Source organism: Aythya fuligula, chromosome 8, assembly GCF_009819795.1.
Source record: "Aythya fuligula isolate bAytFul2 chromosome 8, bAytFul2.pri, whole genome shotgun sequence".
NCBI classification, from domain to species: domain Eukaryota; kingdom Metazoa; phylum Chordata; class Aves; order Anseriformes; family Anatidae; genus Aythya; species Aythya fuligula.
Window position 1 is genome coordinate 19,999,842 of NC_045566.1, and position 25,000 is coordinate 20,024,841.

A 25,000-nucleotide genomic window follows, 5' to 3' on the forward strand; every position below is an offset into this window, starting at 1 on the left:
AGGCTGCAGCTTTGCCCAGCGATGCCCACTGCAGGGTCCTGCAGGGCTGTCAAAAGGTCTGGGCAGCTGGAGCCTCCATTTGTCTTTCCTTGCTATTTTTTTGTTTTGACAGAATCTGAAACAAGGTTCCCAGTCTGGAAATACAGCTGCACTAAGGTACTTGAATTTCTGTCCTGACAACTGCACAAAATCAGCAGTGGCTCAGTTAGTGGCAGACCTTTAAGCTGTCAGAGGCTTTTGCGGGTGGAAGGAAACCTTTATTCTTATTGCAAGACAAAATTCCTAATATGCTACACAGATTTAGCCCATTCCACACAACAGCTCATGACAACTTTAGCTTATGACAACTTAAAAAAAATCAAAAAATATTTCCTTTCTAAAGAGCCAGAAAATAAAGAAAAAGCATCTTCATGTGGTGCACATCACAAGTAGTTCATATACTCATGATTTCTCAGTATTGCAGGACTGAAAAAGGATTTTGATAAAGTGAGATCTGGGTAACGTTCTACATCACTGTTTAAGGACAATTCAATCATCTTCTGGATTAAGTCTTGCTCCCGATTAATCTTAAGAGAGCGATGAATAGAAAATCCAGGTCCCAGGAATGAGGAAGATTTTATCTGTAAACCCAATTCACGAGTAAAATCATCTCGCTTACAATGGATAATTCTAGTACTGTTCAAGTTATTTTCACACAGTGGGTATAAAAATTATCTCTAGATATCTCAAATTGAAATGACTGTTTTTAACCCTCATTCTGAGAACATGCACAGATTAACAATACTGTATCAAAAAAGGAGCTCAACAATCAAGAAATCCATTAAGCTACCAATGACACTAACAGCCAAGGGGATGTTTAAGAAGATTCAAGCCCATAATGAAAAAAATCACGCCATTTACTACTGGAATTGCAGGAAGGAACAAGTCCCTTGTTTAGAGACACAGTACCTCTGATTTCATATCCTTCAGCTACACAAATATGAGAATACAAACCTGAGCTCTGCTGATGAGGGAAGACAACAAACAATTCCAGCATTTGATTACTTTTTTATTATTAATTTCCAGCTAATCTGCTTCCTCCTTCCTTTTTTACTACCCTTTAAATGCTCTTTCTGAAGAGACGCTGCTGCTGACTTACTCCTTAATAGACATCATGGCTCTGGAGCTGGAGAACAAGGCAGGTACCTGCTGTTTCCTTGCAGGCTCTCAAAGTCTGAGAATATAGGACAAAGCACAGTGAATCTGAGAAGATAAAAACAACTGGACTAAACAAGACCTACTTCTTGTCGCAGCACACCTATATATGCTGCTACATCAGCAGCAGGAGGACAGCTCCTGCAAGAAGTTCACAATCAACTACCCTAGCCACAGCTTCCAGGCAAGAACTAAATGATGCAATAAGAAAGGGATCCTAGAAAAAAAACAAAACAACACAAAGCACATACACAGTATGTGTTCCTCTGGGTAAGGAGAGGCAGAGACAGCATGGCTTAGTGTGCATCAGATTCGTTACTTCATTAATTTTTATTTATAGGGAGATGGAGTCAAATTCCCCATTTGTGTGTCACCATTCCAGATATAAAGAATACAGAAGCCCCATCCTGGCTGAGAACACATTTGTCTGCATCATAAAACCACCTTAAACCTGCTCAGAAAGGAAAACGGAAACTTTAAAGTCTATATAAAAATGAATTCTCACCCGTTCTGGTGTGGGGAGGGAGCCATAATTCCCAGGTTCAAAACAGGGATCAAAAGCTAAAGATTTTGAGACTGCAGTTGGCTTACAAGGAGACGGTCTTGTCCCCACCTGCACATTCAGTCAGCTCTGCTCCTGGGAAAAGCAAGGAGCATTTTTACAGGAACCGCAGGGATGGCTGCAGAAAGCATCCAAGGGACTTGGAGAGGGTTTGAGTTTGCAATCAAGGATGCCCTGGGAAGGGTGCTGCCAGCGAAGTGAGCCTCCTTGCCCTGGAAGCATACCGCTATCCAAACATTTATCTAAAAGAAATCTTTAAAGCAGTATTTTTCTTATACAAACATCTGAGCACCAGCAGAGTGATTTTCAGTGTGACTCTCTGCTTACCCTTCGTAAGGTAAATATATACTCTAACGTTTTGGAACAAGGAAAACTCGCGCATTCCCAGCGCAGGCTGCTTGCTGCAACACCAGCACCCAGATTTCGCAAGCTGCTAACTCCTGTTTTACCTCCCGTTCTCAAACGTTGCCTAACTTCTGCCAAATGAGAACCTAACGAAGAGAGAAAGGCTACAACAAGATGAATCCTTTTGTACTAAATAAGGACATTTGTATTTCACTTCCAGCTCATTTCTCTTTTTTTTAAAACTGCTGCTGGCTCAAATTTATCCTTGCTAATGCTGGAGCTAACATGTGAGCTCTAAACCAAGACACACACAGAAGCACTATTAACCTCCTATTTTAATCAAGGATATTTTGCTCTAAACAAGAGAAGACTTTCCACAAGCACACACTTCCCAGACTAGACAGGCTTTCCATTAGTGGGTGGTCTGGAGAACAAACTTGTCCCAATCAGCCTGCTTTGTAAAGAAGTCTGTCTTGGAAGAGAAAGGCAACAATTGCTCAATCGAATTGATCAACCAAGAAACTAGGAAGAAAAAATATTCATGTATGCTTGCTTTGGAGGCTTGACCAAGGATAAGGATGCTGAGTCTCTGCCAGTGAGGAGGGGTGTGGTTTCTCCTGCTGCAATTAATTTATAACACTATCTACAGATTAAAGAAAAAAAGCTGCTTTTACCTGTAATGGATCTGAACCAATCTTTCCTCCCAGTATATGTAATACTGCTTATCTTCCCTCCAGTATCTCTCATTATTATAAATAAGTGGAAAACAATGCAGTTGTCTCATCTGTCTGCGCCTCTCTGCTCAGCTTAATATTCACTTCAGACATATGAAGTAAATCTAGAAAATCCACTATTGCATCGCACAGCTTACTTTCCTACAGCTTTAGCAACCAAATAAAAGTTCAGGAAGCGATTCTGATATACAACAGCATGAAAGAGGTGTTGCTGTTTGAGGCACTGCTTTCCTCGCAGAGCCTTGTGTGAAGGCAAACCCCGCTGCGCAGCTGCACGAGCAACACCACCAGCACCACTCCTGGCCAGGAGGTACCCATTAAATTGTAAAACATCATTTTCAAGCCATACCGGATTCCCTTCCTTAGGCAGGGCTGATTGTTATAACTGTAGGTATTCAACAGAAAATAATCACGTCCTAATTACATACCCAGGTAGTTTTGATTCCAGCTGACTGCGTGCAGGTAGCTAGCTCATCTGGCCTTGGTTAGGAGGTCATGACAACACTGAGAAGCCTGGGGTAGTTTAACTAGGCTAAAGAGACAAATCTTTTTTGCTGATAGAAAAGCAGCACGACAAAAGCTGAAATTCTTGCCTTACTAAAAAGCAATGCAATTGATGTTAAACTGGTCACAAGTTATGGGGTTTCAGGATGCTCTGGCATTTTGCTATTGATAATGGAAGTGCAGAAAGCATAAGGAAGCCTCCAGAAGGATTACTCCAAAGCCAAGAACTGTTAATGTAGAGACCTGCATAAAGCAAAGCTTTTGCAGACCTGTGCATAAACGCTTCTACTTCCATTTCACCCAGAGGTTAAATTATCTGATCAAAATCTTGTGCTGGAAAGAAAAAAAAATCAGTTCATATTTTTTCCACTTCATTTAGACTCTGTAAAACATTAAATCCTTGCCAGTAAAACTGCTTAATTAGGAGCACCAGAGCACAAGGTTGATGCAGCTCATGAACCACAACTCCTGAATGGTGGTGGCCTTGCAGAACTCGCTGTCAGGAGGTACACCAGAAAATGAGAAAAAAATATTGAGAGGTTGCTTTGACGGTAATTGAAGCAGTCACTTTTTTTTTTTTTTTTTTAAAGGGGATGAGGTTATAAAACCACCTTCAAGCAGCAGTGACAGCAGAACATCAGCAGTGAGCGTTCCAGATATCCTCGGTGCGGGAATTGTGCTGCTCCACTGAAGATGACTTTTGGGTGATGGTGAGCCTGATACCAATGGCTTCCTGAAACCTGAATCGCTCTTACTCCTCTGAAACCAGGCTCCTTCTTCAGCACAAAGTGGTGAGATGTATTTTTACCCTCACATTTCCATCTTAAACAGCCCCTTCATCTACTTCATAAACGACAAACCAAGTACTGCCTAGCTCCCTGAGTAGCTTCACATAGCCAGAGCTCATCTCACAGGCTCCTTTGTTCCAACCAGAGATGTCAGCAGATAGATGGCACTTCAAAAAAAAAAAACGAAACCACAAGCAAAGCCAGATGAACTTATCAGGGGACAGGATAGCAGAGGCTGCTTGTGTAGTCTTTGTGACTAATCCAGAAGAGACCACCTTTTGTTGGCGTTTGAGATCAGGCAACAGAAGCAGACTCCAGTACCTGCAAACCTTGCTTGTTTCTTGCAAGGACTTACTGCTTGCAGTGTCTTGGAGCAAAGCCCCCTGTGCAGGGACAAGAAGGGGGCAGAAGCGTTATTTGGGGAGTGGGGTGGAAGAAATATTAGAAGTAGGTCTTCCTATCCAAAGGCTATGAGTTCTGGGGGAAGAGAGAGCAAGCCTGCCCCCTGTAAAGCCTCGTACTACAGAGGATGAAAAAACGAGGCTGAGCTCTCTCACAAAGACATCAAGAACAAACGGAAAAGAGGAGCTGACAACTCACAGTAAGCAGGTTTCTAGGCTTCATCTGAAAAAAAAATATATGTAAACCTTATAACAACCTAATTAATTGTTTGATTCAGCATCTTTACAGCCCAGCAGGACATGTATCAGAGTTCAGTCCAAGGGTCCAACAGCAGCACTGCAGAGGTTTGATGGGGGAGGAAAAATCATACCAAAGTTTAATTTCATAAGCAAATGCTCCCTGAATACAAATCTCTTATTTGCCCTCTACAGAATACATAAGGGTGTCCCTGAGCATTACCATAATACAAGCAATTTTCTATTAACTGGTCCTGTTGGGGATACAGCATATGTGAAGGGCCCCACAATACATACTGCTGCTCCTCAGCTTGTATGGTACAACGGGGAACAAAGGATGGAGCTGGGAATGAAGTCAAGGTTCCAGGTGCATTCCTGACTTGGGTTCATCCATTATACAACTCAGACCTTTATAATGAATTGATGGTTACTAAAGCAGCAGAGTCCCAACAGGGGAGAAACACAGCCACTTACAAGTTTAATGACAGCTGCAGAGACTTTGCGCCCCCAGCTCACAGCATGTACCATACCAACGCAATTTCTGATTGTGTGGGGGTACTGCTATTTTCTTAAAACCTAGGAAACAACAAGAACCTGCGTGGACCTCTGCTTACAGTGGAGTGAACTGCAATCCATTATCCATACAGCTGCACCGCCGGGATCAGCTACTGAGCTGTAGTGTCAACAGTACTCAGAGTTATGCTGACCACCGTGTCATTCACTTGCTCTAGGAAGGAGATGACTCCAAGAAGGAAGATGTCAGTCCCATCTGCATCACGCTTCTCCCGGCACTAGGAGAGATGCGTTGGTAAGCAAATATCAGCTACGGAAGTCTGAATGTAAGTATTGCCTTCATTCAAGCGGTATGTGCAACTTTGATCTTTCTTCACTTCTAAAAAACATCACCCCCGTGGCAATTTTCTGTGATTTATGCAGGAAAAAAGATACACACCTCACCTTGCAGGAGGAGAGAGAAATTGAGTTTGTAAATGTAAACTTAAAACTAACAAATGAAAAAAAAAGAACCACCTACACTTCTTGGAAAGGCTATTCTTAAAATAGAAGCTAGAATGATATCAGACTGCTGCAGTACCACAGGGGACCTGAACTTCCAGGGCTGAACAAAGGCGACAGCCTCATCCCCTCTGCTCGCACAGGCTGCTCTGCATCTAGAAAAGGAAGAGTTAACATATGCATTATGTACCAGCTACCTGCTGTCATGCCGTGTCGAGCCCTGAAACAGCAAAATAGGGGAGGCGAGGCATCTTTTTCTGCCCCCAAATGCCCCTCAGCAGACATGATGAGCGCGCAGAAGCCAGTGCTAGGGGCAGTGCCTGACACCCTTCAGCCCTGTCCCTGGTGCTTGCCCCCATGCTCCATGGGAGGGAGCTCAGAGGGCACCCTGCAGCCGGGGGAAGGTGGTAATGAAAGAGCATTTACCAATATTTGTCTTCTTGTACGAAAGAGTCCAACTTAAACACTTTCTCCTAAAGCCTATAATTTGCATAATCACATTACCAAGATGGTCTTTCACACGGACTGAAGTGTCAAAACATTGAAGTTTCAATATAATGCACGAACCATTAATAATAGAGGATGTTTTTCCCCAAGAAGTTCTCTGCAGTTGGACTTCCAGGATTGTGATGAGGAGTAAAACACTGTTATAGAGTAACTTCTTTTTTTTTTAATTAATTCTCTTTGGCCAAACAAACCAAAGCCCCAGAATGAGTGTTTGAAGAGATGCGGGTATAAAAGAATATGGACATGTTCAAAACAAAGGAGCACGCATACTGAACTACTGACTTTTTTTTAATGTCTAAGGTAGAAACTATTCTGCACACAACAATAGTTTTCAAGTGGCATACAAAACAAAATATACCGTGTATGTTGGTATGCATAAGTAATAAGGTAAGATTTGGAAGAAAACCTCAAGCATGCCTGATGTTATCTTGCAATATTCTAGCTGCCACTGAAGATCCGAGATTCCCAAGCAAATAAAAGGAGGAAAAGACATGAAAAAGGTAGATTGTAAATATGTTTTATTTCCCTTCTAAGGCTGGAAAGTGTGAAGCAGCTAAGTAAAAAAGCCGAAAATGTCTTGTTTAAAGCACAGCCAAAGGCCAGAGAGAAGAGGGCATTTAGAGAAGAGTGGGAAGCTATCACACAGCTTCCAGCTTCACAGCATGCACGCTACGGGGCTTAGGCAAGTTCCACCAGAGGGAAGAAAATCTTTGAAGATTTTTAGGAGGGGGAGAGGAAAAAAAAAAAGAATAAATCTGATCAAAGCTACGTCTCCTAGCTTTCTTAAAAGCCGATCATTCTCAGCTTGCCATAAACTGCTGTGTGTATCAGTCACAAGGGAAAACTACTGCATTTCCAGGACACTGCAATGCCACACCAGAGAATAACCTGCAAGAACACCACTTTGGGAGATGCTGCTCAGGAATGCCGGGGCCAGCTTCCAAGGAACCTAAGTCGGGCCCTGCTTCAAGCAAGAAAAGATGAAGCAGAAAACATCAGGTCCCCTCCAGGGACACGCTCCCACTGCTGCCTGCGCAGCCACCTGGACCAGAAGGAGGCAAAGGATGGTCTGGGTTTGACCACTTCATGCAGGCTTTCTTCTCTCCCCTATGATAGATACACTTCAGTAATCTGAAGCTTCACTGCTATCTGAACAACTAGCTGAGGATGCTCTGAAAATAAGCAAACCTGAGCCAAAGACATAAGTCAAAATTCTGGACAGTTTTGAGACCTTAAACTTTTCAGCAGCAAAGAAGCACAAAAATATGAAGTGTTCCTCCTGTTCTCCCCCCCAATCCCATTGAAAATTTGAAGTTACAAGGGACGTAGTTGCACTCGATACAAGTTACTCAGGAATGTCACTGAATAAGCAATTTGGTTATTTGGGAATGACAAAGGAGGTTTCATTTCTAACGTTCATAAGTCATCCAAATTAATTAGTGCTTTAAAATGGCAATGAATCACTTCCCGAAATAATTTGTATTGGCTAAATTAAATCCAGTGAAGGGAGCCAATTTGCTGATTGTAAATTATCAGAATCCACGCTAGCTCATGTGTATGCTGCGTACCATTTATTAGGCTACTGGGAAACAAAGGATGGCTACTTTTCATCACTGAACAAGATTACAGCCCTATTAAATGACCAGCTTATTGTGAAATAATTACAGGTTTCTATTTAAAGAATTCAAGCCAGACATCATTAAGAAACAAAGCTGAGCGTTGAGGGAAGTTGAAAAAAAACAAACAGAGGAAAAGCTTGCTTTCCAAAGAGCTGCACCAAAAACCTACCTGAAGGGAATATTTCCATCTTCAAAGATTAATGAAGGTTAGTTCGGAGATGTAAGACTAGTTATGAAGATCTCTGTCACATGAGTGCCTAAAGGCAGCCTGAAGCCCCAAAGTCCCACAGCCTGCTTCTTGCACTGGTGGCTGGACAGTTGTTTCCAGACTCCTCTAAATTGACCTGACTGTTGTGGAGTGCCAGCAAGGTGAGGAAATGCACACCAGCACCTCCCATGTCATGCAAAGCAGATGGCTGCACAGCGCTGCCGTGCCCCTGCTCTTCCCCCTGCTGCAGTCCTCCCAGCACACAGCCCCCGACCCTCTCATTAGAGCTAGGTACCTTGGACAGTCTGCAGCACTGCTCTCAATGCATCCCCTTCCTTACCCCTCTAAAAGACGAAACATATGTATATTTTATACATACACACACAAATAAGTAAGGCTTTACCTAAGCTAATTTACATAGCATTTTCCTGCTCTTAGCTTTATCTCCTTACTCGTATCGAAACCTTGACATTTCAGCTTGAGAAATCTTTCCCCAGCTAACCTGCTTATCAGCAGTAATGAATACTCATGCAAACAGGTACAAAATTAAATGGAGTCTTTACAGTGATTATGATAGATTGAGCCACGCTTAATCTACATAATCAAATTGCTTCTGTGTTCAGCAGTAATACCTTTTTGCTGTCCTGGGAGCAGGTTCAGCATTGGTTTCTCTTTTGACAGCTTCTTTCTGAGAAATGCTAACCATGACTGGGAAAGGGGCTATTTGACATACAACAATTGAAGAGATGTGCGATTCACATCTTGGACTCTGGAATATGGCAAACCGGGTCCAAACAAAAGGTGTCCCCTTTATGGAAGAGGAGAACATCATGTCTTTAGTCTGCTTAGATGCTAACAAAATAGAAGAATGTATGCAGCCATCTCAAGACCAGATTTGGGTTTCAAATCAAGTTAGGTAAGTCCTGCTGAGGTGCCAGAAATAAGGGATGACAGGTATATTAAAAAAAAACTTGACTTGTGAAACAAAGATTTGGTTCTGGGGGGATTCTGAAATGTGTCTCTGATCCTGCTTCTAACTTACCAACTCATATTAGCAGGTCACTTTGGCCAACAATTTCCTGAAGCCTTCTCTAATTTTCAAAGAGGAAAAAGAAGCGACAAATGGCATTACCCACAAAATACTAATGATTGCCTTAAAAAAAAAATTATAGCCCGTTTACCGTTGTCCAAAATGCAGCATCAAAAGCAGCACAAAGGCTTGCTCCCTGAAGTACATGCTGAAACGTTTCTCTTTGAATAGTCTAACAAATACTACCCTACAAGTTAGTGCTCATTTCTAAATATTACTTAACTGTAAGAGTTGAAAAATAAATAAGCCTTACGCAAAAAGCTAATAAGCGCTTACAAAGAACAGTTTCTCTAACTCAATACAGCTTCAACATGTGGAAAAAACACACTGCCTGTACCTCCACAGCTGGAGAAGCGACAGCTAGAGTAGAAAGGTCTCTGCATCATCCTAAGCAGGGGAAGACCAAGAGAGGGGGAAACAACAGTGGATTCTGGCAAGGACTGCTGGCACAGCTAGACTTTGGCTCAGGAGAAAGGAAAGAGCTTGAATTATACAAAAATAGATTTAAGAAAGAATCAATGACATTTCATCTGAAAGTTCTGGTTTAAGTTTTAATTAGGATCCAAGATTTTGCACTTAAGTGCGTGAAATGGAGCACATGTACTTCTGCTTCCCAAGATAACTGACAGATCTGAAACTTACTCATCTCAAAAGGTTAATTAAAGAACAATCCTTGAGAGCACCGCCATGGGGAAACAGAAGAGTCTGCTCCGCTGGGGTGTCCTGGGGAAAAGCTGGCACGCTACACCCGCAGCCCCCTGCCTGAAAGACTCCCATTTGCAAACCAAAGTTACTGCACAGCGACCACTGCTGTGGAGATGAGCAAGATGGTGTTGAACTGGCCCAACAAGGCACAGAGACCAGCACAAAGCTTACCCACAGCGTTTGCTACAGCTCTTTGGCAGGCTTCCTAGCCTGTGCTGAGCTCTGCACTTCGACATAGGTATCCTCCAGCAGAACCAGCATGACCACCCCCAGCAGTAAGAGTAGGTGTGGTAGCTCTTGTAATGAGGAAACTAAGGCCGGGTGACTCACTCAGGATCAAAGTCTGCAATTAAGCTAGAAATAGGCTGTAAGTTTGCCAATTCCCAAACATGCTGACAGCACTGCAAGGCAAAGGACTTCTCTCATCCGAGCATCATTAAAAAACACGCCGGCTTTTAGGGAGCCCATACATACGCAGCTCATTTGAGGATCTTGTCAATTTAAGAAACGTTATCAAAAAGGAGAATAAAAGTTCCATCATTTTAGCAAGACTTTGCGGATGTAAGTGACCTTTGGCTGTGCAGTAATTTAATTTCCAAAGAACATGAGCAAAGTCTCAATTAGACCTGAGAGGACCACTACACCCTTACAAGAGGGAGGAGAAGTGTGCGGGCGCGTCGCTGAAGAGCACTTCACGTCTTGGGGAGGCTGGAGGGATGGTACAAGGAAACATGAAGGCTTCTTGGCAAAAGCAAGCGTGACTGCTTGCTTGCGATGTAAAGCAGGATGACACGCACTGCAGACATGCAAAGCAAAATGCTCAGCCAGTGGCTCTCAGATCACAGGCAGCTTTTTGCTGTTTTCATTACAAACTGAAGCCAGGTACCAAGGCTACCATGGGAGAAACACTAATTTGAAAGTAGCCCAGGGAAAAGCAGAGGAGTGATAGGAAAAAAAATCAGAGTGGTGACAGATTCTGAATGCTGCTTAACAATGGAAAACTTGAATGTTATTTGGTGCAATCTTTGTGGGCCTGATTTAACTGTTCCTGACCTGTTATGGTTTTGAATTCTTACATTTTCATTGCACAGATTTTTTCATTTTTAGTTATGAAGAATTGTTTGACAGCCCTTGGTGACTGCTCAGAAGTTCCCCAGCGGTTTGAACAGCAGGTTTGTAAAGCACAATAAGCCCGGTAAGGAGCGAGCAGCAACAGAAATAATGCAAGGGGTGAGACCACAATTGTCGTGTGGTCTGAAGGAAAGCTGGACAGGAAGTCAGCAGGACAACCCAACAGAAAAACACTGTAGTAAAGAAAGTTAAAGAAAGGGCGTATGTGGACCCAGGTTCCCACAGCACATTTTTATCCAGCAGAAACAAAATTACACAACTTCCAATAGTCACTCTTCATCTGAGATGTGCGATCTGTATATATGAAATCCCCAGCCAGAAAAACAGTGACCCTACATCATTTACTCTCGTGCCCACTGCTCCAACTGAAACACCCCACTTTTCAATTTTCAATTGCAAGTGCGATCTATTATTTCAGATGCTTGATCTTTGTTTATTTTTATTTTTTCTTTGCTCAGAAGCTTTCATCTGACATTCGTGACAGTTAGAGCTGAATCACAGTTGTGGGGGCAGTTTCTTCATACTGAAACAGATTGGTAGATGTTACCCTTCCGAAATGTTATCTTTGTGAATGCAATGTCTCAGGACATCAATTAGGCAACATTCCATTTTAGATGCTTGATAAGACTGCATTTAGGATGAGCTCCTCTCCTCCTCCTCCCAGCAAACCAGTTAAATATCTGATTTTCAAACACTTACATACGAGAGAGTCACTTGCTCAAGGTTTTTTTTTTTTTTTTTTTACACAAGGTTTTCAAAGAGACTCAAAATTTACAAGCAGCATTCTTGGCCTCCAAAGCAGCCCCACGCCTGAAGAACACTCTCAGAAGTGGATTCAGGTCTGCTTGTGGCATCAGTACATGCTTTATATATATGAATTGCCTGTCACTGAGGTAACTGCAACCTGGGCTCACCTTTTACATATCTAAACATGCGGCATGTATTTCAATGAGCAAGCCCATGTGGACAGTGTAACATTTAAATAAAGGTGTGCAGTATCTGTAAATGTTAAAGCAACAAAACTGCTGCACAACACACAAACAAATTGCATGTCAAACACACACTTCTGCTTTGGGGGTTTCAGATACAGAAGAAAATAAATTCAGACACAGAGGTAGAAGAATTTAGACCACAGCAATCTCTTGTCCCCCAACATTCCCCCCCCGCCCAGTCCACAGTGCTTCAGTTACCCTGCAGCTCTTGACTTTCTTACACTGGTCTGTACTATCCATGAACAGGGAAACACCAAATGCAGTTAAATCCTCAGCGATGTCAAAGCAAGCAGGAGGCATCCCTTTAGCACCCAGCCAGCTGAACGAGCAGGAAGCTTACCCCATCTGGAAGCGCCCTCCAGCAGACAGCACTCACAAACTCATTGGTGTCATCTTCCTTCCTGTCCTTGTCCAGGACGCTCTTGACCGTATCAAACTTGAACGTCAGCAGTGTCTTTGAGAGGCCCTTATAGTATAGGTAAAGGGAATTATTTTCACTTCCTGGAAATAAAAAGTAAATATGCAAGATTACATTCTGCAAAGAGGCACAAAAATAAGGCTTCTTAGCTCTTCTGTTGTTTAAAGACGTGACACTTCCTCCTAGTAGTTATCATTGTGCTCATGGTGCCTTAGCAACTTGGCATGCTCCACAGCAAACTTTCACAATGCTTAAAGCAGAGCCAGGCTTTATTACAAGACAACTGTAAAATATCCAGGACCCCAACCTTACTCCAGAACTTCCTTAGGGCCCAGCAATCCGAGCAGTGCATCTACACTAGCACGTGGAATGCCTGCTTGGCGTTACAGCCATGAGGCAGGTAGCACTGTCAGTTTTGCTTGCAGTAATCAAATATGACAGCTTGGTCTATGGAGGTTTAAGTAAGAGAAACTATACAGTGTGAAGACTTTGTTTAGAAATCCATCCCAATTTCTGCCTTGCAAGCTGTGGAGAGATCAGAGAACACACAAGCTAAGGTCCTCCTCCCTGCTGCACTGGAGCAGCCATCCCACAGGGCTCAGCATGCCATTGCTCTTCCACCAAGACTTGAGGATTTGCAGAGTTTCAACAGCCTGACGTAAGTGGCAAAGAGACAAGCTTCCAAAGGAGTTACTGCTTAAGGGTGATTTAGTCTTCTGGAAGCTGTTCACACTGAGGGTGTCATTGCTTCACCATGCAGAATGCTGTACGAAGTGACAAGAATGTGACTGCTTGTATGGTCCAGGCTACTGACCTTTCTTAGAAAGGTACAGGAGGATGTGTCAGTTGATAAACTTTAAAGACAAACACTATCAACAGCAACTGCATCAGCAATGAGCTTTTGGTGACAGCAAACCCGAATCACCATATACAAAGACCTCATCTTTAATGAGAAGAAACTAAGTTCATAACTCCTTAAATCAGGCTCCTTACACCATTCCTCATGAGGGGAGAGGAGGATGGAAGCTCAGACCGATCCTCTAATTAAGAGGTCCACGCAGCTATGTGGTACCTTGCTGATATGCTTTGCAAACAGAGAGGCAGGAGCTCCAAGGAGTCACTCTAACACGTGTCAGGGTGGCTGCTCTACTCACCACAGGCAATGTAGTCCCCATTGGACGCCAGCCCTACAAAATTCTTCTCGTTGATGTGACCCTTGAAGGAGCGCAAACAGTGAGGTTTCCCTACGTTCCAGAGCTTCAGCTGACTGTCTGTTGACCTGAAAACAACACTTAAAGTCACACTGCTGCCATATGGCAGGTAATGCTCACTTGAAACGCTGCTCCTTAACACTCTGCTTGCAATGGAAGTGTAGGAAGTCTTGGTGCACTCAGTGAGATTTATTTCACTTTCAATCACATGCAACCCAGCTTGAACTTGGAAAAGGATCACATCATTTTAAAAGACCATCAAAATGCATTACATGTTTGAATAAAAAAATTCCTATTACTCTCCTTTTCTCCAATCAATTGCAGAATTCTCCACTGAACTGTACACAGCCTGTGGTCCTTCACCGCCTCCTCCAAATCCTTGCAGATCCAGGACACTTTTTTTTAATGTAACCTCTACAGAATAGACAAAGGCTGTTCCTTTCTGCCTGCTTGCTCCAACTCTCATTCATGCCTTTACAGCCCTCAAGGTAGGAAGCAGTCTCCTCCCCTCCAGCTGCCCTGAAAGCAGGATGTTCTCCTCCTACCCAGCATCCGGGGACTGCCTGGATACAAATCTCAAACTTTCACTGTTTTCACCTTGACAGCGAAGCTAAATATTACTTTTAAAAATACACAACTCTGCTGGGATAAAATCAAAATCAATGTTTTACTTTGCTCCCCCACATGCAGACATACCTGCCTTCAAAATGTTTTTCTGTTTACCATAAGCAAACACTTCCCTTTTGGCAAAAGAAGGGAGGTGTGGGTAGTCTTCTACACCTGGCAGAGCTCAGCTAAACTAGGAAGACCTCGGTTTCTGAGAGAGATACAGGATTAATTTGTCTCCCCAAATCCAAGGGAACTTGAGTCTCTCACCTCCCAGGAGGTAATTCTCCAGCAAATGCCACCTTTGGATATTCTTACACTCCCTGACTTACAGGGATGCAATCCACAGGACATCTAGAAGTGCTGATGTGGTGGGGACCAGAGTCCAGCTAACCTACTCTTGAGAAAAAGAGAGCTGTTCTAATCTGAAATTTGAAAGGGATTGGGAGTAGGACCTGTCACCCTGCTGAGGTGGGAGAGAGGGGAGGCAGGTACAGGTTGTGTTACCCAACCTTTCTGCTTTCCAAGTATTAGAAGCTGAAAGAAAAAAACAACAATATCCATCAAATATTCCTGACATTAGTCCTGTACCAATGTCACATTTGCCTAAAAATATAGCACAAGAGAGAGATGCACCTCGTGCTCTACTGCAAAAACCTTATCTCAGCCCTCAATGACAGCTGGAATGACAAAGGAGTGATAAGGGAGCTGCAGCAAGATTTGTTAGTCATTTGTAATAATAGCACGAGGTCAGATCACAACAAAGGTATGAACTTTATCTCTAATACTATGACTCGAGCAGAAGTGCAATCCTGGTCCCAGGTCTTGACTGGGGGCACCCTAAAACAGGGTATTTGGTTTCTGTCTGATTGTTCCACATCCATTGCTGCCCTATGCTGCAGCTCCCTTCCCTTCTCTTGTACTTACCACCACAGCAAAACATTGAAAGGGGAAAAAGATATATACCACTTTTTCTTTTTTTGCCCAGAGGTAGAGGGACAAGCTTTCTTTGCTATTAGGGTAGCAATATTATTTTTAAAGCACTGCTTTTTAAAGCTTCAGAGTTGCTTGGAAACTAAACACTTCTGAAAACAGAGTGAAGCAGTGAAAGAAAATCCCTGGTCTACAAGCTGTCAGGTTCCTGTGATAGCTCGTGCTCTCAGCTAACCCATCAAGAAGACCTTACGTACATAGGCACTTAACCGCCACGTTATATTCTAGATCTCCCTGTTAAAATAAAAACACTTAACCTATTAACTAATGGAATGCTCTTCCTGTTAACAATTTCTCATCAAGCCCTAGCCATGTTTTCATTGCTTCGGACAAGTGTGCCATGTAAGATGACAGTTACCTGCCACTGTACCACAAGGACAGGAAAAGGCCACTGATCCCTCTGCTATTACACTGCTCTTCTGGTTTCATACCCTCTCCAAAAAAAACATCATGGATGTGCTGCTCTGTTAAATCTGCCTCTCTGTAAATCAGCACTGCAATCAGCGTGTTGTGCTAAATACCAGGCAGTTCAGAACATCCCTGAGGTCAAAACCTAACTCTATAAAGCACAGTAAATCAATGCAATCTATAAAACAGCTTTAGTTAAAAAATTTAGAGAATATGAACATACTTTTTTTTCCCCCCTTAAAAGGGATTAGTGCTTTGTTTTTGGGAGTCACTACTGCCGACTGCCCAGTTTGCAAAATTAAGACATGAAAAATCTACTCTCCCCACCATTTCTTGCTGTTCACACACAAAGATAGGTGAGCCCTGCAGTTAGTTCCCTGTCCAGGTCTGACAGCCCTATTTCTATTCCTCCCAGGACTCAGGGATAGCCATTCTCAAGCAGGAAAGTGCCATTTTGTCCTGAAGCATCACACATACGATGCTCCACTTGATCATGGCTGTAAAACATTCCCAAGTTCCTTACATCCCTATTAAATGCTTTCTTCTTAGTCAGATTTGGTTCAAAGCGTTCAATTTAATTTGCTCTGTGTTCCAGGTACGAATTAGCACCCTTACAAAGAGCTATAATGCTAATAGAATTAAGAAGAGAGGAACTGGTAAGCAGCACTAGAAATCACCAGGGAATCTTCCATCACACTGCTCACATCAGCATAATTCACCAGCAGTCTGGATGCTCACACAAACACCTTAAAAAAAAGCTCTGCTTTGGCTCCAGACTGCTTGAGCAAGCTACATGCAAACCGAGGACAGAACTGGGGTAGATAACCATCCCCTCAGCACAAGGCAGCAAGCCTACTTTCTGGGACTAGACCTAACCCCATGATTCAGTCCTGCTGCCCTCTGATGGCAATACATTCACATGTAACACCTATGATACACACCCCTGGCAGCCTACAGACCCCAAAGGTTTCTTGCGTTTTCCCAATCATTTAACAGTTACTTTAAATACACATTTAATTTCCCCATGTGATCCGACAGACACACTCATTCCTACATGCAGGAAAACATACCTAGAACTGAGGCAGCCCCGTGGTTTTGGGGCACTTCTATCCAAGTTGCTTTCGGGCCACGGCCAAACATCCTCTTGGGATGTAGCAATACTATTTGATCACTTCTGTCACTCCCCAGCTGCCCTGTTAGTGCACATTGGTAACATCCCCGAGGCTGCCAGCAAACCTGTGCTCAGGAGCACCCCCTGCACACAAGCTCTTCAGAAGGGGACCATCCACTTGCACTGTCCCAAACTCAGGGCTTGTGGTCAGAAACTGGATCTGTTTGCCTCAGCGTTCCTCTTAAGCTTTTTAGCTCCACAAGACAGAGCAGAGCCAAGTGACACCAGGAACAAATTGCTATTTTCATCTTTGAAAAAGCAACGATCTGCTTCCGAAAAGCACAGCAGCGACTGTGCACACCCACCCACACCGGGGAACTCGCACGAGGGCCCCAATGACTGCCAGAAGCCAAGGGCTACGAGGTTTTTAGCCTACCTAATAGGAAATACTTACGCGGAGACAATTTCTTCCCCACTCACAAATTTTGCATAGGAGACTGCCTTGCGATGCCCTTTGAACACCATGATGGGCTGCTTAGTGTTGCGGAGGTCGTAGTAGTGGACACAGTGATCTGGGGATGAGAAAGAAGAGGTCAAATTCATCCGCTGGGGAGGACACACGGGACCTCTCAGAGGGAATCAGCTCATGCTGGAAGCCCTGACAATGGTTTCCACATGGAAACCTCACCTAGGGTAAATAGTCTGCACTATTGGAAAGTAGCATTTAAAAGCAGACTGCTTAGAACAGCCCCAAAATTTAGTTCTGCAAACCCCACTTAGCCCACATGCAAGGCAGCAGCTAAGAGGACCCTCGCTGCTCCTGCCTCCCTTCTTGGCACCATGCCTGGGCAGGCTAATTGCCAGTTCTCATTCCCTGCTCCCCCCTCTTTCCTTCCTCAATCTGTCCCCTCTTGGAAAACTGTTCAGAAACCTTAGGCTACACACTCAGCCTGTCCACTGCTTCACAGCAGAGTGGAAAAGAGTGCCTGAATTTCTTATGGGTAACCCCTATACTTTAGTTTTTGGCTTTATTACCAAGAGAGAATTAGCATTTCTGCTAATGAGAGAGCAGAGACTGGATTCCAATTCTTCTTAAGATTTAATTCGCAGATGTGCTGCAGTGCCACAGCCACATAAAAGGGATTGCAACAGAATCAGTGGTACGCTTTATTTTCTGCACAACTGTGTCAATTCCCAGGAAAACAGAAAAAGGAAAGCAAAAATAGCAGCCCCCATGAGATCCAAGCCCCAAAGACACCCAGTACTCTTTCCAGCTCAGCAAGGTTAATAAGCTACTCCCTCCCTGACTTGCCATCATTAATGTCGGGCTTCATTTAATTATCCCCTGCTGTTCTGGACATTCAGGGAGGGGAGGCCACATGCGTGCATGGAGACAGAGCAGGAAGCCTCCCTTCTCAGCAGGCAACTCGCAGCACCCAGACAGCAGCTGAAAACTGCTCTGACCCTCCTCCCGCTGAAACAGCACACCCCCAGTGGCAGATCGTCACAGAGATTGCATGAAGATGCATTTAAATGCCAGTAGCCACAGCTATTTTCGTATTTGCACGGAGTTTCAAAGCAGGGCTCTCAGCCATACAAACAGCGCCCGGCTGTCTCAGAATCCCATGTGGTTCGAGAGATAACTGGATTCCTATTGATCAGGCTACAGCTCTAGAAGCTGCCTTCAGAGCAAATGCAGCTTTCCACCTGCATTACTGGGCTAATTGCTGGCCACAGCAGGACAGGGGACTACAGGAGCAACCTGCAGCAAAGCGTGGTGAGCAGGCAAGTCGTCCTCCTCTTTGCTTTGGCCATCTGCGTATCACTCCAGCACCAGTGAGGTCTCCAGTAAAACTTCCCAACTGTCTCCCCCCCCCCCCCCCAGACCCTTCTCTACATCCCTCAGGCTTCCTCCACGGGGTGCAGCAGGGTTCGGGCAGTGATGGGAGCTCAGCAGCTCTCATGCCCGCCCCTATGAGTGCTGAAACGCCAGCAGTGCCGCACCCCAAGCGTTCCTTCTCAGGCCCCCATTTTTTCTTCCCCCGAAATGAAAACCCTCAGAACTGCTGCTACTATCAACCAAAATCCCCAGAGCATCCCTACTATGTGGGCATTTTCATCGTCTTGAGAACATCTCGCTCCCTTCCACCTCTTGGAAAACTCAGCCAAAAGCAGACCCATTTCCCAGCCTGGCCAGCACACCTGATCCTGGAGCTAGGAAACAGTTAAGTGGTGATTGTTATTTTAACAAGCAGAAATGATTCCAGCAGGGCTTTCTATTAGGAGCCAGGTAGCAGATAAGCCCCTCAAGCCTCTTTTTGCTCCCAGTTTCAGCCTCCCCTCCAGCTGGCCTGTCATTAGGACACCTTCTGAGCACCAGATTTTATCCTTCAGAGGGTGACAGGGACAGGAAGGTTCCTGCGGAGGGCCCTGTCAGCAGCTGGAGCAATGCTGAGCATGAGAGCTGGAGCAGGAAAAGCCAAGGCCATTTGCTGTGAAGGGCCATGAAGTTGCATTTGCCTTCTGAACATCACCACAAACAGCTGTAAGGCCTCTGGCAGCTGGCCCCAGCACAATGTGCCTCACCGTACCGGCAGGGCCATCAATCACTGCCTGCTCTCAGTGCAGCAAGAGAAAGGGAACAGCAAGGCTGGGGGGTTCTAAAATTAGCCACTTAATTATTAATTGATTATTTCAGCAGCCAAAGTGTTGGCACACAATCAGTGTTTTTTTTTGTTTTTGTTTTTTTTTTTTTAATTCAACCGAAGCAGCTATTTTTAAGTAGATGTATGAAGACGTGTGCCTCCCGCATTCATTAAAACCCGAACAGGTGGTCATGTTTTACAGTTAAAGAGATACTCTCTCTTTTAGGCCATATGGGCTTTCCGAAAACAAGATAAAAATGCCATCTGCTGAGGAAGCAGAGAGCCTGGAAATGAAGCTAATGAGAAAAATACAACTCCCAGGTAGGCTGGCAGGAGCCTCGTGGGGCACATTTGGATGAACTGAGGCTGGCCATGAGGACAGCATCAGGGGCACGAAGCTCGGCACGGCTCCAAGCAGGGGCAGTGCTGCTCCCAGCTGACGGTCAGCAAAAGAGTGGGCACCAAGGGGACACAAAGTTCCCAAACTCTGCAGCAGCTCCAAACTCAAACGCCGTTTGCTCCTGCCCTCGGCATTTCTAGAAGCCACAAAGTGCCTGCGTTTCATTGCTAGCCAGCACGCACAGGCTTATTTGCTTCTCATTCTGCTCCTCAACCATCAGCATTATAATCAACTTTCAGTATGTGTTTGTTTTTTCAGCTCCACAGTTTCTATCCCTGGCCAGAAAACTCACTTAAAATAATTTCAGCTTGAAAACAATGCTTCCACAGTTAAAAGTCTCCTGCCTAACCTTAGGCAGCAACAACTTACTGCTTTACTCTGTCTTTTGTATTCTGGCTTAATTGAAATATACATGAGATAATGGGAAAGAACATGTATACATACCGGAACAAATTAAACACTCCAAAGTGATTCTCATCCAGTTCAATGTCGCTGCATAAGCTGAGCAAGACAGAGTCCTGCTGCCGCTCCTCCTGAATCCCAGTTCTCTCCAGCAGGCCATATTATGTCTATTTCATCTATTTTATTTTTTTTTTTTTTTGAATGGTCTCAAAAAGCAAAAAGAGCAGCTCAGCTTTGCTGCTGCTGCTGAGAGGTCACAGACCACGAGTCTGAGTTTTTTAATAGTGCTTTGCCAGATCTGCTTGCTTCCTGGAAGGAGGCTACGCTCTCACCTTCGAGCTGCTTAGTTACAACTAATCACAAATTCGGACTTCTTAGCGCAAGTGCTGACAACTCCAACAAAACTTCCAAGAGATCTCACTGCCTCTTCAGGAAATATAGCCCATGTCAGCAGAGGCTGGCATCACTCACTGCTTATCAGCTCATAAATTCCCAAGAATGCAGCCAGCAGGAGCAGGGCAGGTGGGAAGGCCACTTCTGCAGCGTGCAAGGGGAGGAGGTGAGCATCTCCCTCTGCAAGGGAGGGGGGCCAGTGAACAAATCGATGATGTGGTTACACAATCTTAGGAAATCAGGTTAAGAACTTCTGAAAAGAGCTGGGAATTGCTAATTGAGCCAGTAGCATCTTAGATAATTTTCAGACTGTTCAAAAAGGATGTAATTGCTCTTGTATTTTTCGCTGTTTAAACAAAAAGAGGTAAAGTCCGCCTTTTGCTAAAAGCGATTTCCCTTACTCTTCAGGAGATTTGTTACTAAAATTCACAAAGCAGCTGTTACTAGAAGGCTCGAGGCTCACATCACCTAGTGCAAAACTCTTAAAACGTACTGAGGAGCAGCAACTCCAAGGCAAGCTCTCTGCAGGAAGGTCTAGGAGGGTGCACCACACAGCAGCACCGTGCTGGGTTGCACGGAGCACCAGTCCCACAGGGGTGGTGACGCATGCCCACTGAAGCAGAGCAACTGAGCTCTGCAGGTACCCAGCAATTCTGAGCCACCTTCATCTTCCATGCCATGTGCTTCACCCACCTTCACCACCACCATTTACCACCCTAGAGCTACTTACAGGCCATCCAAGGCTTTTTTTTTTTTTTTTTTTTTTGATCAAGAGCCACTTACTAGAAGAAATATCATCAAGCAATGGGCAGCAAAACACCAATTTACCTGCAAGGCAACAATTCTACATTCAAGGGATGTAATGACTAGAAAGCCCCAAGAGATGCACGCAAAGGTCCTGTAGCTCTCCTCTGGAAAATGGAATTGCAGAAGAACTAATGACCATTTTTCTTACTTCATACAGAAATGCATATTTCTCAACTGTTCAATATTTCTCCTATTGATCTACTCAAAAAATAAGTAATTTACATTGCCTTCATTTTTCAAGTGCTTATATGCCTGAGAATGCAAGTGGTGCTCACTGCTACAGATGAACATTACAGCCAAGAAATGCCCATATCCATAAAATTAAGTCCGAGCGGAGCAAACTAGGTGTTACTAAGGTCTGTTAAGAGGTCTTCTGTTACCAAAGCACATTCTGGACTTTTGTTTTCTTTTAAATAATCAATATCTTCAATAGCAAACTTAGGGATCAAATTCATTTTCTATATAAATGCTCCAGCTGCTGCCTGCAGTCCTGCTCGCCTCGTGCTGCTGCTGTTCTACTGAAACAGAAGCCCAGGGTAGGGCACAGCCTTATATATGTTTCCCTCATACTTCTTTGATAGCGATAACCCTGTTTATTTAGCGTCTTGTGTCAGTGGTTGATTATCCCCTCAGTTTTGTCTGTTTGTTTTTCTCCCCGATATTCAAGTCTTGATCCAAGGCTGCCCATTTTCACCGTAACAAAAGCCCGCATGTAGGCAGTGAGAAGCAGAGACGCCAATACAAGCCTGAGTGAGGGGTGGAGGAGGATTATTAAATGAATTGTCCAGCAACATTAAAACTGAAGCCAGGCAGAGCTGGTGCAAGATGCCTGTGGTCTCCCACAGTTAGGTTATAAAGAAACAAAAGAAAAAATAACCTTTAATAAAATGTTAACAAAAAGCCCACATGGTATCTTCAGAACGAAACATGAGAGGCATAATTTCATGGAGTTTGATTCTATTTCTACATCTGATGGTTAAAAAATGATTTTAGAAATCCTGAAGGAAGCATCCACCACTCAAAACATATTGAAAGAATTCACTGAAATCTGATTATTTATATTTAAACATCTACCTATAGGAATTGAGCTTCCCTTTCACATATTTCTCCTCTGTATACGAAGCATACAAGAATACTTAGTGCACAGAAAGGACAGACTGAAGACTTTAAGGCTACCAGATTTATTTCTTTCTGCTGAACAAGTTGCCTAGATGAGCTAAACACAAACACATCCCAAAGCCTTCAAGTGTCCTAAGTCCAGTGGCTCAAACAAAAGCTTGTGTTTCAAGTGTGTGGGTGAAAAGAAAGAGCACACATTATCACTCCCATGAGTGCTATTCCAGAAAGGGAAGGGCAAGACACTTTAATGAATTTTTGTTCAACAGACACAACCAACCAATAGAACAACTGATTTTTAACATCAAGACAAGTTAAACAGAAGTCTTTTTCTGCCAGGCTCAATGTGATTTCTCCCTAAAAAAAGCAAGTTTGCATCCTCAGAGGTAAAATCTTAGGCTAGACTAGAAAAAGGAAACAATCAGGAGGCTTACATACAACGTTGGTTTTCAGTGCTGAAAACTCTCCTGTTAGTACAGAGCAAGAGGAAGGAGATAAAAGGGACTAACATCCCAATTTTAAATCCTGATTTCAAAATAAACTCAAATGAACAGTAGCACACTGAAGTACAACGGGCTGTATTGCAGTACTTGAGAGATGGCTTTACATACTGGATGCCTTTGTCCTCACAGAAACCTGAACAAGGGCCAAATAAACAAGCACTGCTCTTCCTCAAACATCTGAGGAAAGAGAGCTGCTATCAGAGTCCAAACACTGAAGATGAGAACTTTTACGAGATCTTACAAAAGCCTCAGTGCTACTCTTGACCTCAAAGCCATCAGAGCCATACTTGAAAACTATTACTTGAAAACTAAGACATACTTGAAAACTATTAAGAAGAAAGCTGAACCTCCCTAGTGGACCTTCTACCTACCTCCATACCAGGAAACAGAGCCTCCCCAACGGCAGCGATTTCCTCAGAGGCTGGTCAAAAAACAACTCAGGATTTAATTACGAGAAAGTCAAAACAAACTTAATCCTTATGCAGAGTGCAATTTCTGATTAAAATCCACTTTTGCTCAAGGGCCCTTAAAATCATAGAACTATGTGAGATGGATTCCAGAGGTCTCTTCCAACCAGATCTTCTTACTCAGAAGAGGGTCATGTGCAAAGTTAGATTCAACTCAAGTTCAGTAACTGTGCTCAAGTCCTAGTCAGTCAAGCTCTGAGCATCTCCAGAGATGGAGATTCTACAAACTGTTCTCTGGTCCTGGCTGTCCTGAAGAGCGCTCTTATGTCAAAGGATTAGGAAGAATATTTTTTTAATCCAAATTTACCTAAGCTATTTGCTATTGACATAAGAAAGATAAGGCATTTGTCTTCTTAGATCTTTCAGGTTTTGTCTATGTACTCCCACATGCTGGAGGAGGCATGAGGTACTGCCATTCAACCTTTGTTCTCCTGTAATTAAGTTTATTCTTACTAGTTAAAAAAAAAAAAGAAGATGAACTAAGATGAACTACTGAATTTTAACTTTTGCAGAGTCTGTAATACCAAACAACAGCATTTAAAGACATACACTCATGTGACTGAGGTGGCTTTGGTCAAAAGAGTCATGAATGAAGTAAAGTTTCCTCCCTGACAGCAGAGAGGTGGGAGTGGAGTTTGACCATCCATGTGTGGGTCTTGCTCTGGAGAGAAGACTGGACAGAGTTGAACACTCCAGCTTTGGAAATAATACAACTCACCAAGACATGTAAAAATGGGTGCTCTCCAGGGCAGAAGAGAGTATGGAATAAGTGGATCTTTACTATAGCAACAGAAAGCCAAGATGTTATTTGGGCATTCAAGAAAGAATGGCAAGAAAGCCTCCCAGCCAAGGAAGCACTATAAAGAGAGATTCATTTCACTCAAAGCAATACCAGAATGGGCTAGGATCAGTACAGGCTTTGTCTTCTCTCCCTGAAAATGCTTGTGATAAACCAATGTGATAGTTTCCACTACATAAAGGACATGGATGCTCTGGGAAAATGAATGAAGACAATGCATTAAACATGGGAAATAACACAGACTTGAATTCAAGAGAACAAAAGCCCTGCAATGAAAATTAACACAAGAATTTTCTGAGGAAGAAATGAGATAAATATCGACAGTGAGCTGACATCAGCATCCTCTTTACAAACCATTTCCCTTACTGTAAGTGAAGAGATTAAAAATGGGTTTGATGCAGCTTGACGCTAAGAACCTCTGGCATACCAAACTGTGCAGAGCATTTTGCTGAAGAACGCACCACGCTGTTTTCCACTTGCAGCACGACAAATCACATGAGGAGAGAACACAGAAAACCATCTCACCCTAATGTCTCCTTGTTGGAAGATCATCACAGCACGGGCAAAGCCAACTGATATTTATTTTTCCTGCTCACACCTTCCCTTCAAGAGAACCAACAAAAAAAAGAAAAATCTACCCCAATACAGTCATTGTTACAGGCACAATTAAAACGTTTCCTGGATATAGCT

At 43.6% G+C, this 25,000-nt stretch overlaps 1 protein-coding gene across 1 annotated transcript in view; it reads right to left on the reverse strand.

Moving 5' to 3' along the window:
- The window catches only part of COP1 (COP1 E3 ubiquitin ligase), a 125,042-nt gene that overhangs the window by 19,216 nt on the left and 80,826 nt on the right, over positions 1-25,000 (reverse strand). Inside the window, exons 16-18 of the mRNA XM_032192085.1 lie at positions 17,233-17,350; positions 13,604-13,728; positions 12,372-12,532 (exon numbers count right to left, since the gene is read on the reverse strand). Coding sequence (XP_032047976.1) covers positions 12,372-12,532; positions 13,604-13,728; positions 17,233-17,350 — 404 coding nt within the window. The remainder of the gene's footprint in view (positions 1-12,371; positions 12,533-13,603; positions 13,729-17,232; positions 17,351-25,000) is intronic.